General features: G+C 39.1%; 1 protein-coding gene across 1 annotated transcript in view; it reads right to left on the bottom strand.

Annotated features, from left to right (window-relative positions):
* The window catches only part of AFG3L2 (AFG3 like matrix AAA peptidase subunit 2), a 54,365-nt gene that overhangs the window by 23,576 nt on the left and 16,489 nt on the right, over positions 1-14,300 (bottom strand). Inside the window, exons 4-9 of the mRNA XM_040353938.1 lie at positions 13,043-13,149; positions 12,629-12,781; positions 7,323-7,397; positions 4,060-4,184; positions 2,899-3,169; positions 233-370 (exon numbers count right to left, since the gene is read on the bottom strand). Of these exons, the coding sequence (XP_040209872.1) occupies positions 233-370; positions 2,899-3,169; positions 4,060-4,184; positions 7,323-7,397; positions 12,629-12,781; positions 13,043-13,149 (869 nt within the window). The remainder of the gene's footprint in view (positions 1-232; positions 371-2,898; positions 3,170-4,059; positions 4,185-7,322; positions 7,398-12,628; positions 12,782-13,042; positions 13,150-14,300) is intronic.

The raw sequence follows: 14,300 nt of genomic DNA, 5'->3' as shown, positions 1-14,300 counted from the left end.
ACCGATTTACAGGGTGAAAAAGTGAGTGTTATACGCCAATAAATACAGAAATTTCCACGCCAAAAGAACTTGTAAATCTATTCAGCTAGTTCTGCGATTCATACATCCATTCTACACAGAATCAGTAGTGTGATAATATTGATTCATTAGCCAATTAGCAGGATGAAGCAGAGACAGCATAATTCTTTGCATACAATGTGTACAGTACTGTTAGGTTTTGTAAGGGACTTACTCGTGCTGGGCCCACACCAACAAACATCTCAAGAAATTCTGAGCCATTCACTGTAATGAACGGGACACTGGCTTCCCCAGCTGTGGCTTTTGCCAACAGTGTTTTTCCTGTGCCAGGAGGACCGGTAAGAATTGCACCCTGGGAATTCAGAAAACACATTAAACCATTAAAAGGGAACGATGCAAACAAATCTGCAGCAATTCAATTGTAGTAATGCCAAGGACATTACCACTAATTTATATAGCTGTACTAGAAAGTAGAATTCCAGGCTAAACCCAACTAGTCTTATAAAAGCTCTCCCGTTCTCCAACATTTATGCCAACCAACCTGTGTAAGAAAGATGTACATACTTGACTACTTTTCTCCCGCTCTAGTCCGGTCACACGATCTCCTATGTATGCCAACGGCTGTGGCTGCAGGGGAAAGAGCGCTCAGCAATGGCTGGTAAAGCCTGGAGTGGAAATGTCACTCATAAGCTCCTATTGCCCATCCATGGTCGGCTCACTCTTCTCTCCCCTGCTGCCACCACAACAGAGGAGCCACGTCTTGTGACCAGAGTGGAGCAGGCTCAAAATAGGTAAGTATATACATCTTTCTTATACAGGTGTGTTTGCACATATATGAGATTTATACGTTTTACTTGCATTTTATCTTTTCATAATTAACCATTTCACAGGATTTGATTTACATTGGACTTAGTGCAGCCATTTATATACAGGGCCTTGAAAAAGTATTCATACCCCTTGACATTTTCCAAATTTTTTCGTCATGTTACAACCAAAAATGTAAAATGTATTTTATTGGGATTGTATGTGATAGACCAACACAAAAAGTGGCACATCATTTTAAAGTGGAGGAAAAATGATAAATGGTTTTCCAAACTTTTTACAAATTAATATCTGAAAAGTGTGGTGTGCATTTGTATTCAGCCCCCTTTACTTGGATACCAATGACTAAAATCTAGTGGAACCAATTGCATTAACCTAATTAGTAAATAGGGTCCACCTGTGTGTAATTTAATCGCAGTATAAACGCTGCTGTTCTGTGAAGCCCTCTCAGGTTTGTTAGAGAACCTTAGTGGACAAACAGCATCACGAAGGCCAAGGAACACACCAGACAGGTCAGGCTTAAGTTGTGGAGAAGTTTAAAGCATGGCTAGGTTATATAAAAAAAAATATCCCAAGCTTTGAACATCTTACATAGCACTGTTTAATCCATCATGCCGAAGATGGAAAGAGTATGGCACAACTGCAAACCTACCAAGACATGGATGTACATCTAAACGAACAGGCTGGGAAAGGAGAGCATTAAATCAGAGAAGCAGCCAAGAGGCCCACGATAACTCTGGAGGAGCTGCAGAGATCCACAGCTCAGGTAGGAGAATCTGTCCACAGGACAACTATTAGTTGCACACTCCACAAATCTGGTCTCAATGGAAAAGCAGCAAGAAGAAAGCCATTGTTGAAAGAAAGCCATAATAAGTCTTGTTTGCAGTTAGCAAGAAGCCACATGGGGGACACAGCAATCATGTGGAAGAAGGTGCTCTGGTCAGATGAAACTAAAACGGAACTTTTTGGCCCAAAAGCAAAACCCTTTGTGCAACGGAAAGCCCAAACTGCACATTCACCCTAAACACACCATCCCCACCGTGAAACATGGTGGTGGCAGCATCATGTAGTGGGAATGTTTTCTTTTTTAGCAGGAACAGAGAACAGTTGATGGAAAGATGTATGGAGCCAAATAAAGAGGTATGGAGCCAAATACAGGCCAATCTTAGGAAAAAACCTGTTAGATTTGAGACTGGGGTAGAGGTTTACATTCCAGCAGGACAATGACCCTAAACATATAGGCAGAGCTACAATAGAATGTTTTAGATCAAAGCATATTCATGTGTTAGAATGGCCCAGTCAAAGTCCAGACCTAAATCCAATTGAGAATCTGTGGCAAGACTTGAATATTACTTTTCACAGACACTGTCCGTCCAATCTCACAGTTTGAGTCATTTTGCAAAGAAGAATGGGCAAAAATGTCACTCTCTAGATGTGCCAAGCTGGTAGAGACATTCCCAAAAAGACCTGCAGCAAAAAGTGTTTCTACAAAAAAGTATTGACTCAGGGGGCCTGAATACAAATGCGCGCCACACTTTTCACATATTTGTAAAATAAAATAAAAGATTTAAAACCAGTTATCTTTCACGTCACAATTATCTGCCACTTTGTGTTGGCCTATTACATAAAATCCCAATAAAATACGTTTACGTTTTTGGTTGTAACATGACAAAAAAATTGGGAAAATTTCAAGGGGTATGAATACTTTTTCAAGGCACTGTAACTATATTAATTTTATGAGCATTAGTTCACACTGTGAAGGAACTATAGCTGCAGCAAACCACACAGAACATTTCATACATTTTTATTTTAAAGTTTGGATTTTTGTGCCAGTGACATTTTTCTAAAATTTCTAGCTAGTGGTGTACTTCCTGGGATGGTGCCTGCTCGTTTACAGTGAGTGTACAATATAGTAACAATAAAAACACACATTATATAAAATTTTGAGGAACCATATGGTCTGCATCATGAAATTATGCATAATTTCTATAAATTAAAACAATAAGGAGAAAGAAAGAAAGGAAAAAAAAAAAAAAAACGTAAAATATACTACATTACCTTTGGTATTTTTGCCCCTAGATCTTGATATTGTTTTGGATTTTTAAGGAAATTTACAAATTCCATAATCTCAAGTTTTGCCTCCTCACATCCTGCCACATCCTTGAACTTGACGTCAATTTCATCCTTGAGTATTTTAGCAGTTGTCTCTCCGACAGAGAAGAGCCCCCCCATACCTCGACCTCCTCTTGCACCAGCAGGTCCTCTTCTCATGATAAAGTAAAGGATGCCAAGGATGAGGACAGTTGGAAGCATATTCAGAAGAAAGGTTCTAGAAATAAAATAAATACATACATTAAACCTAAAATCTACTACTACTACGAAACACATTTGATTAGTAACTGCACGATTACTCCAATTAAAATTTAAAGTTGCAACGAGGGCCAAAAGTCTTTAAGAGGCTGTGAGGATATTCATGAATGCTCATCTACGGAGAGGGTTTTTACCCAGCTAGAAATTATGCAAATACCTGGACAGGACCATGCAGGTACAATGACATGGTCTGTTTTGAACATCTAGTGGAAATCTAATATGAGAAGCATTTAGTGCTTTCAAAAAGCGTATCTGCTGTCCTATGTAAGGCACAGTAATAGTGGGTCAAAATTTGAGACCCCCCTTGTGGAAGGAACGCGTTTGTCGCAGTACTAACCTTTGGACCAGTTATTGGACATCAGTAATGTAGATTGTATAGCTGAAGAAATGCTTAGGCCAGTGATGGCGAACCTTGGCACTCCAAATGTTTTGGAACTACATTTCCCATGATGCTCATGTACTCTGCAGTGTAGTGTAGCATCATAGGAAATGTAGTTCAAAAACATCTGGAGTGCCAAGGTTGCAGAAACAATAGCCTGGGCATGGGGTGGGTGGGGAGTAAAAAACAAAACTGGCAGGTCACAAAAATGTGTTGGCAAAACCATTGAAACCCCAGTGGGACGTCACACAGGATGGTGCTGAGCAAAAATTTATATGTGCTTGGCTCCAGCTACAAAACAATCACAATTTCCAATCTACCAAATAGACTCAGGGTACCAAATAGCAACGCATTTCCCCAGTTAGTGGAGATCCTGCGTAGGAATGCCTCCGTCAATCAGTAGTAGTGGCAGGGGGCAATCGGTTAGAAACCAGAATAAAAGCAGCATGAAAACTAGACGTTAAGCTTACCCATCACCCTCAATTTTGTACACCACAGGTACTCGCTTCTCTGGTTCTATTCCAAGCTCTTGCTGTACTGTTTCCAAATTTCTCTCAAATGTGTCCACACTGCCAATATTAAACCAGACAGTATTCTATAAATAGAAACAAAAAGTACAACAAATCACCAACCGAACAGATCATGCCCCTTGAATCCTAATAGAATGGACCTGGCAAGACTTAAAGGCACAGTTTACCTTTACTAAAAAACTGATTATGCAGATAAAGGGATGTCTGCAGTTAAAAACAAACGGTGTAGCTTTAAGTTAGATAATGCCCATGATATAGGTGTAGGCCATTTAGGTAACTCCTATAACCTGACTGAAGCCGACTGCGATGGTGGAAGTAAACAGGAACAGCTGGAGGTTTCTTAGAAACAAGGCAGGACAGGAATGATAGAATCTCTAGGAGTCTTTAAGCCAGGCGTCGGAGGTATGTAAACATCCTACACCTATAGGATGGGCATTCTACTTACGTCAAAGCTGCATTTTTTTTATCCACATCCCCACCACCCCATAGCAGATATAATGCTACAGGGCGGCTATTCTGTGCAGAATCACACATGTACATTTTTATTTATTTATAGTATGTGTGTGTAAAATTTATATATATATATATATATATATATATATATATATATATATATATATATATATATATATATATATATATATATATATATATATATATATATATATATATATATATATATATATACACACACACACACACACACACACACACACACACACACACACACACATATACATATAGGGCTCAAGTCCTGCAGGAACGCATGGGAACGGAGTTCCTGCACTTTTTTTTACAGCAGGAACGCAGTTCCCTTTGCAGAACTAGAGCAGCCGAGCCACCCGAGCCAATCCTTCACTAAGCTGCGATGCCCAGCTCGAGTCACTATCAGGGGCAGGCGAACCTTAGTAATCTTTTATGTTACTGGCCGCTTCCTGTATATGGATTCATCAGGTAGTGTGCAGGTATTCCGTCACATCCTTGATGCCGCAATGTCTCCTAGGGGCTTTTGTCATTGTTCCCAGGAGACATTGCGGAGGTCTGCCGCGAGTTATCGCAGGATTTCGAAAGAACTTGCTTAAAAAAAACATGCGCTTTTAGTAATTATGCATATGAGCGTATCATTTTTTTTATTTTTTTTGGTGGGGGAGTGGATCTTGGGTGGGAGATCCCACACTTTTTTCCCCGGGACTTGACGTATGTATGTATGTATGTATGTATGTATGTATGTATGTATGTATGTATGTATGTATGTATATATATATATATATATACACACACACACACACACACACACACACACACACACACACACACATATATATATATATATATTAGTATTTGCCGGCGTATAAGACGACCCCCTAATATTCTGCTGAAAACTGTGGTTTTGTGGTCTACTCACCATATTAGACGACCCCCTTGTGCGGAATTAATGCGTTTTAATTAAACGAAGAAGCCGTAGCCCGCTGGGTGCTCTGTAAGGCTGTATGTATTCAGTATATGCGCCGCTCAGCCAAGCCCGATGCACTGTGTTGATGACAGAGCATGCTAAGCCTGCTTGGATTGGCAGAGGTTATTACTCCAATCCGAGCAGGCTTCGCATTCTCCGTCATCAACAGAGTGCATCGGGATTGGCTGAGCGGCGCATATACAGAATACATGCAGCCATACAGAGCACCCGGCGGCTGATATTGATCGAGCAGCTGCTTCACCCAGCGTATAAGACGACCCCCGGTTTTTGGCTGTGTCATTCCGGTGTAAAAGGTCATCTTATACGCTGGAAAACACGAAAATATACACACACACACACACACACACACACACACACACACTTCTGCCTACGCAGCATGCATCGCTTCTGCCATGATTACTTGCAGCAGGAGCTGATCTGCAGGTGCTGGACAATGAATGTCCCTGCCGGCACCCACCGATCCTTGGGCAGAGACACAGGACAGAGCTCTGTCTATGTAAGCAAGGCAGAGCTCCATTCCGATAGGGGGAAAGTGACGGATTTTGTCTCTGTGAAGCAGGGAATAAAATCCATCACTTACCTTAGTAAAAGCACCACACAGTTTACACAAAAACACTGGTTAGGCACACAGGTAAAGTTTTGATTGCCTTAGATGTTTAACCCCTTTCCCAACCAGTGTCATTAGCACAGTGACAGTGCATACTTTTAGCACTGATCACTTTATTAGTGTCACTGGTTCCCACAAAGTGTCCGCCGCAATAACACAGCCCGCTAGAAGTTTCTGATCACTGCCATTACTAGTGTAATTTTTTATATAATATATATATATATATATATAAAAAAGTGTGTCGGAAGTGAGATATGTGTGCTGGAGTGCAGGCTCACTGGTGGCATAGATAATGTAGACCAGGGGTCTCAAACTCCATTTCATCGTGGGCCACATAGAATCGGTCATTTGAGGGCAACCCATCTGTAAGACTATATAAATGTATCTACCCTTTATCTTATTAAAGGGGTTGTAAAGGTACACGTTTTTTCACCTTAATGCATTCTATGCATTAAGGTAAATAAAATCCGAGGATTAGCGGGCCCCCTCGTTTACTTACCTGACCCCTCGAAAGTCCCGCGCCGTGAACACGCTGGCTTTTCATCTCATTCATTGGTTGATTGAAAGCAGCGCAGCCATTGGCTATCGCTGCTGTCAATCACATCCAATGACGCGTCGGGGGGCAGGGCCGAGTGATACAGTGAGCAGCTATAGCCGCCGGCTGTATCACGGGAGCGCGCCTGCATGAAGGTGGTTAGTTCTTGCAGGGAGGAGCCGAGACAACCGCTGAGGGACCCCAGAAAACCAGGTTCAGGGGTAATAAAAGATAAGACCTAAGCTGTGAAGAGGAGGTGCAGACCTTCACAGAACCCACTCCTACTCCTGTAGCAGATGTGGCAAGTATGGAAAGGAGAGAGATGTTCTTGAATGCAGGTCTGGATACTGGATGTAGATCTCACCAATGGCAGAAAAAAAGGACTATGGGAGGAGTGAGCCGTGTGACTTTCCTACAAGTCTGTGCCTCCTGTGCTGAAGTTCTGAAAATGTAAGGGAGGATATGCTGCCCTAATACTTTCAATACAATACTGATATTTCCCAGCAATCCAACAGGATAAAAGCATTTTTAAATACTCTGCTTCAACAATATTAATTCACACATTCACATCGAAAAAGTAAAATTACCCCTTCCCAAGGTGTCTTGTGAGATGCAAGGATAACCCGTACATAGCGCTTATTCACTACTTGAAGGCGATCCACCTACGTACAACAGGAAGCACACATCAGAAAATTGCATTTGTGCACAATCAGTGACAAATAGGAACATAATATGCAACAAGAAGGAACAGAGAGCAAGTGTAGTCACGTGAACATGGTTTACAGATTGAAGAGACCCATCTGATTAATAATATACAACATTACGTTTTTTTGAAGGATGCAGATGGTGAAGGTAGAACTTGCCATCGTCTTTCAGTTGCGAAGCTATTAGAGTAGACCTAAACTCACCAAGTTATTACATATTCCTTGGCCTGTCACCAAGTATGCATCTAAAGAGTAACTCCATTGTTGTTGAGAAAAAACAATCCCCGCTAGACTATTGGGGTGTTCATTGAAAGGATTTTAACAAATTCATATACAAAAAAACTTCACTGCCAGGTTCGTATGGTCCTTACACACTGCTTACAGTACGGGACTTCATTTCTCCTGCTTTAAAGCTTCTGGTCCCTTCACTTCAGTGACCATAAACTTACAGCAAAATTGCTCAGCAGACTCTGCTGAACAACCATATAACTCTGATCAGCCGATTACAATCCACTGTTTAGAGTCATTAACCTTTAAAAGTGGCCCCCCTACCACTGCGCTCTGTCCCTCCAACCAACCTGCTGCTAAAATGCCTCCCCATTCCTCTGCCACCGACAGCCCCTCCCCAGCACACCTTTCACCTCCAACAGAAGCTGCCTACATCCAAACCAATCTGCTAAAGAGACGTTCCCAACCATAAGCAGATCGGATGGCAGTTAGGTGTAAACAGACCGGCGGTCTGTTTACATCCCACACCCATAGAGGAGAATACGCTGTGTCTGTTTTGCATAAGTGGTGTGGACACAGACCAGCCATCTGCCTGCTTAGCGGGGATCAGCAGACAGATTCCTTAATGAGCAGGCATGTAGAAGGGGCCTAAAGGTAGAATTAGACATGCATCCAAGTCTCCCTTGCCTCTGAAGCCCGATCCACATTATGTTCACGTTCCAGTTCCTACTGGCAGGCGGTGAGGAAGCCATCCACTGCTCCCTCACTGCCTGTTTTAACCCCATTTTTTGCCAACAAATGCGCCGCAACCACATGTATTGCACGTGGTTGCGGGGCATTTGCGAGACTTCCACACCGACTTGAATGTGTAGCAGTCGGCGGGTGCAAAGCAACTTTTCTTTGGGCGCAAAGCAACGGATTGCAGCTGCAGCATGTAAACAACCCAGTCTGCTGCCTATTGCACCCCAAGGGTCGCTAGCTGGTCCCCACCCCCTTACCTAACCGGCCGGCTGCGTGCTCAGATAAGGGTCTGGTATGGATTTTGGGGGGACCCCCACGCCATTTTTTCAGTATAGGGGGTTCCCCTTAAAATCCATACCAGATCCAAGGGCCTGCTATGCTCTTGGAGGGGAAACCCATGCCGTGTTTTTTTTTTTTTTTTTATTTGGCGTGGAGTTCCCCCTCAGGATTTATACCAAACAGTGCCTGGTATTGGCCGGGATCCAAGTCGGATCCCTGTTCATTGAAAGGCAGACTGTCGGAAAATTTGGGGTTAAAAGAATACATATAAAGTCGCATATTGTATATTTTTCACATTGTTCCTATTCATGTAGATTATGAACAAGAGAGACACCATTTTGTCTCTAAAGTTCATGAGCTCATGAAAAGACAAGGATTTTATGTCTTTACAAGAGACTATGGATGTCTGGTTAAACCAAACTCCCCAGGTTATAACTCAAAGGTTTTGGACACTTAGCAAGATAAACAAGATAAAAAAGGACTGATACAGACTAACACAAAACATGGTATTGTCTTTGTATAATGATGCCATGGGGCATAATTACCGTGGCACTGTCTATTTAAAATAATTTTCCTTTTAAATATATCTTCACGGTATATCTATGTATCAATTATATATTCATATATAAACCCATTTAATACATAGACATTATCGTAACAAGGGTCCCAAGTATAAGATCCTATAATAGCTTAAAAGTATTAGAAACTGCTTAACTTAAATTCTGGTATTAGTTCAAAGGAACTTCCCAAACCATTAGTGTTGATCATAAACCTTATCTCAACCATTAATTGAGAAATAGCCATGTTGTCTGCTGAAACTTGACATTGTTTGACATATAAAAGACAATTCATTGTGTTTTTCAAGGCTTAGGTCAAAAGGGGTCATAAATTATTATTAGCCCTGGATGACCCTAAAATTAGGAATTATTCCTTATACACCACCGCCCCTACAGGTTAAAAGTGGCATTACTCAAAATGGACGCATAGTTGGTTGCTATGACAGCCTATCTAACATAGCATCATTTGACATCGTCAATGACGTAGTAATGTGAGATACACACCCACTTCTTGGGTGTGTTAAAAAGTAATTTCAGAGAACACGAGGGGGGGTCAATCTTTGAGGGTCGCTGATCGGGCTCTCGAGCTCTGGACAGACTCTCTCTCTTAGAGGATCTCTGAAGGAAGCTGGAAGGGAGAGATTGAACGCAAACATGTAGCAATGGTGAAAGAGGTCCCTCTTGGGACTTTGCTTCTCAAACAGAAAGAACTGTTAAATACTGGTAATGTATTATTTTGTTTATTTACCTTTTGGCAATTGAATGTTTCTACATACACATAACTAAAACCATTTAAATATATTTGGCAAAACAATTTGGAGTTATCTTATTTTTAACTGCAGTATGAAATAATTATATTCCAAATATTAAGAGACATACACAAATTGTGTTAGTCTTTAAAAAGCTAAATGCCAACAGTTGTACCATGGTTTTAGGGTGATGTCTATGAAAATAAATTCTCTCGAAATTTAAAATAAGTTTGATTGTATTTGTCAAGCTTGTGAACAATATGTCCTTTGTTCTGTACACGTATATAAAGAGTATTAAGAGGAGATCTGTTTTTGTTAAGAAGAGGTAACATAGTGTAAGTTTTACCAGGTTTTAAATATACCAGGGTGATTTAAGTAAGAACTGTGAATATACCTTGTCATATAATGTAAATATTATCTGAACATTTAACCATCATTAATCTCTGATTGAAGAAGTATATCAATTTGTATTATCACTAATTGTACCTGATTTTAATTTTGCACTATATCTTTAGTTACTAAATATATATATATAGTTGAAGAACAATATTCATTTGTGTTACTTGTCTTCAAAATAGCACGGATAAAATAATTTTGGATTTCTTCGTTGATATTGTAACTCTCCCAAAGCACAGATTTACATACTGTATTTCCATAAATACAATAATATTTTTATATTTCAGTATAAACATTCTGACAGTATATGGAGGCACTATGCCGCGATACGTCAATGGTTCCGACAGGACGTATGTAGGCTTCAAGTCGCAGGGTAAATTCGGATCCAAAGTAGGACGGCTGTCTTGTCATACCAGTGTGAACCCAGCCGTAAACATGAAGTAGCATTCTATCTTTATTGTACACTACCAAATATGAATTATAAGTAGTGAAAAAAATGGTTTTGATATATTTTCTAGAACATTAAAACCCCCCCGAAGAAGACCACAAATGCAGGGGGTCAAAATGCATTGGGGTAAATGCATCTTATGGTGTAACGTATATGGTAAACATTGTTCCTACGGTGTATAATGTTACCATCAATTATGGCTACCCTGTTTTCATGTCAGCAACCAGAGCTCATATTTTAAACTTTTTGTATATGTGAATCTTTTTTCAATCATTAAATAAAAGTAAACTACATTTTTATACAACTGCATATCTTATTTATTTTGCTGCTAAAAAACCTTGTGGGGAATTTTTTCATGTTTTCATTTTTTTGGGGTGTGCAGCCCTGTTGATTTACCTGATGTAAAGTGCTGCGCAAACTGTTGGCGCTATATAAATCCTATATAATAATAATAATTTGAACACTGCCGATTGGCATTCTCAATTCCTTGGATATCTTTTTATATCCCTTTCCTGTTTTATAGAATTCCTTTTCCCTTTGACAATTCTTTTGCTTTCCCCATGACTCAGAATCCAGAAACATCAGTGCAGCACTGGATTAAAGATGTAAGGGTCTGTCAGGAGTCCAGAAACTCGTTGTGATCTTTTATACACAGTAATTATAAGCAAATCGATTACAGGTGAGGATGGTTACCTTTAATAGCCATTTAAAGGCCTTTGTGTCAACTTGTGTGCATGTTATCAGACCAAAATCACCAGGGTATGTAAACTTTTGATCAGGGTCATTTCCATTGTCATTATGATTTAAAAAGAGTAAACACAGTTGATTGACAATAAATGGCTTCAGCCAAACACTAACCATGAGTGAAAGAAATGTTTTTGTTATCCTGGTGTACTGATGGCCCATTTTATTTTTTGAGGCCCAAAAATGGCAGGACAGTACACATACCACCCCCCTCCCCACAAACGATCCCTTTTTGAAAAGTAGAAACCAAGTAACTTAATAAGAGGCATAGCGAGTTTAACATTTTTGGGAAATTTTGGGAAATTGAACAAAATTATACCAAATTTTAACAGTGATCAGGGAGCAGCACAGTCTCCCCATAGTTAAAGGAAATCATTTTAATGAATGGCATCCATTTATGTGCCATCGTGTACTAGGTCAGCTGTGATTGGCCTCTGTACCATGTGATTACTAGTCAATAGTACACAATGTAGCGCTATGAATGAAAGCCAATGTGAACAACTGACATGTGATCACTGTGACTGGTACCAGTGTCGGACGGTACAACGAACTTCAAATGATATCCTCCCAGGATAATGGCGCTCCCACACAGCCGTATTTTAATAGGCCTGGTGGGAGGTGGTTAACATTGGCAGAAGTGCTTACAAAGTTCAGCTTTTATGTATTCATGTAAAACCTTTATTCCAAAAGGAAACAGTGGTTTGCTGTAATGGATTATAAAGTGGGAAAAGGACTCTGGCTTCAATTAGTTACTGTATTTAAATCTACTAGTACATTTAACACTCCCCTCCCTCAAACTGACAACGCTGCTGTCCCCCATGTTCATTCATCCAGAGTGGGGCACTCTAATACAGTGTTACTGGCCAGATCACCAGTTAAAAAAAAAAACACACACACACACACACACACACACCACACAACACTAATGCAGCCACCATAGCGAATGATTGGCAAGCTGCAATATATTACAATTTTGGGTTTGATGCCGCTTTATTGGTAACAGTACAATTCCTCCAGTCACACAGTCAGCATTCTTTTCCTACTTACCAGGCCTTCTGACAGGTATTTGTTAATAAAGTCTTTCCATGTGATCTCTACTTGAGTTTTCCTATAGAAGATGAAGTAAGTGGCAACAATCCATAACCCTAAAGAACTCAGGAAAATGGCTCGGAAATTATTATCATCCCAAGGAATTTCCCCCTGCAAATTAAATTGACAAATTGTCAATAAAACAATAACATTTATATGCCATTATTATTTATTAGATGTGTGCTCAGTAAAGTCCAGCAGTCAACGAGATTTGGGACAAATAAAGGTTTACAGATTTTGTTCACTTTCATTATCAGAAATTCTGGATATCATACTACTTTGTACCTATACTATGCCGTTTTATTTGCTTCTTTCAAAATAGCAAACATAAAAGGCAAAATTAAAAGGCAAAAAAGAAGAAAGGGAAGTCACCTTAGAAATCCTTGACCACCAATCTTTATCTTTCTTCCCACCTTTTTTGCCACCGCCTCCAAAGTCCCCACTGCCACCAGAGGAATGCTTTTCACTACCTACAGTATCTTCACAGAGGGATTAAAAAGGGAGAAAAAAAATAGGAAGATAAAGCTTGCATGTAACAAAATATAGAAATACCATACTAGTAACAATTGCTCAATCTTCATGACTCTGGTCATGTAACAAAAGTAGTCATGCACCCAACAAAAATAAATAAATAAAAAATTTGGTGCCAAAACCAAAAATTCAGGATGCACTTTGCCGAAAATATTATTATTATATATATATATATATATATATATATATATATATATATATATATAGTGTAAAGAAAATTATATACACACCTTTTTTAATATATAATGACACACATAATTATTTTTTTATATTAAATATATATATATATATATATATATATATATATATATATATATATATATATATATATATATATATATATATATATATATATATATATATATATATATATATATATATATATATATATATATACCGTATTTATCGGCGTATAACACGCACACTAACTTTAAGAGGGAAGTTTCAGGAAAAAAACTTTACACAGCCCCCTGCGTATAACACGCAGGCACAGTTTACCCTCTATTTTCAGGGTAAAAAAGTGAGTGTTATACGCCAATAAATACAGTATATATATATATATATATATATATATATATATATATATATATTTTTTTTTTTTTTTAATATAAAAAAATTATTATGTGTGTCATTATATATTAAAAAAGGTGTGTATATAATTTTCTTTACACATATATATAATTATTTTTTTTTACAAGTATTTTTATAGATATATTTTATACAAGATAGATATCTATTTTATTGTAAAAGAGTTCATCTTTAAAGTGTTTGTAAAGTCTCTTTTTTTTTTCAATAAAGATAACAAAAACACACAAACATGTTATACTTTTACCTGCTCTGTTTCAGTAGATTTGTACAGAGCAGCCTGGATCCTCCTCTTCTGTGCTCCTGGCCCCTCCTTCTGTCGAAAACGCCCTTACAGCAAGCAGCTTGCTAAAGGGGTACACAAGACACTCGCGGACATCGCTGGACGGAGAGGGGGCTCAGGTAAGTATTAGGGGGTGCTGGGGTGACTGCTGCACACAGAATGCTTTTTATCTTAATGCACAGAATGCATTAAGATAAAAAAAAACTTCCGACTTTACAACTCCTTTAAGAA

This window comes from Rana temporaria, chromosome 5 (genome assembly GCF_905171775.1).
Source record: "Rana temporaria chromosome 5, aRanTem1.1, whole genome shotgun sequence".
In the NCBI taxonomy this organism is placed as follows: Eukaryota; Metazoa; Chordata; class Amphibia; order Anura; family Ranidae; genus Rana; species Rana temporaria.
This window is presented reverse-complemented; position numbering and strand designations above follow the sequence as displayed.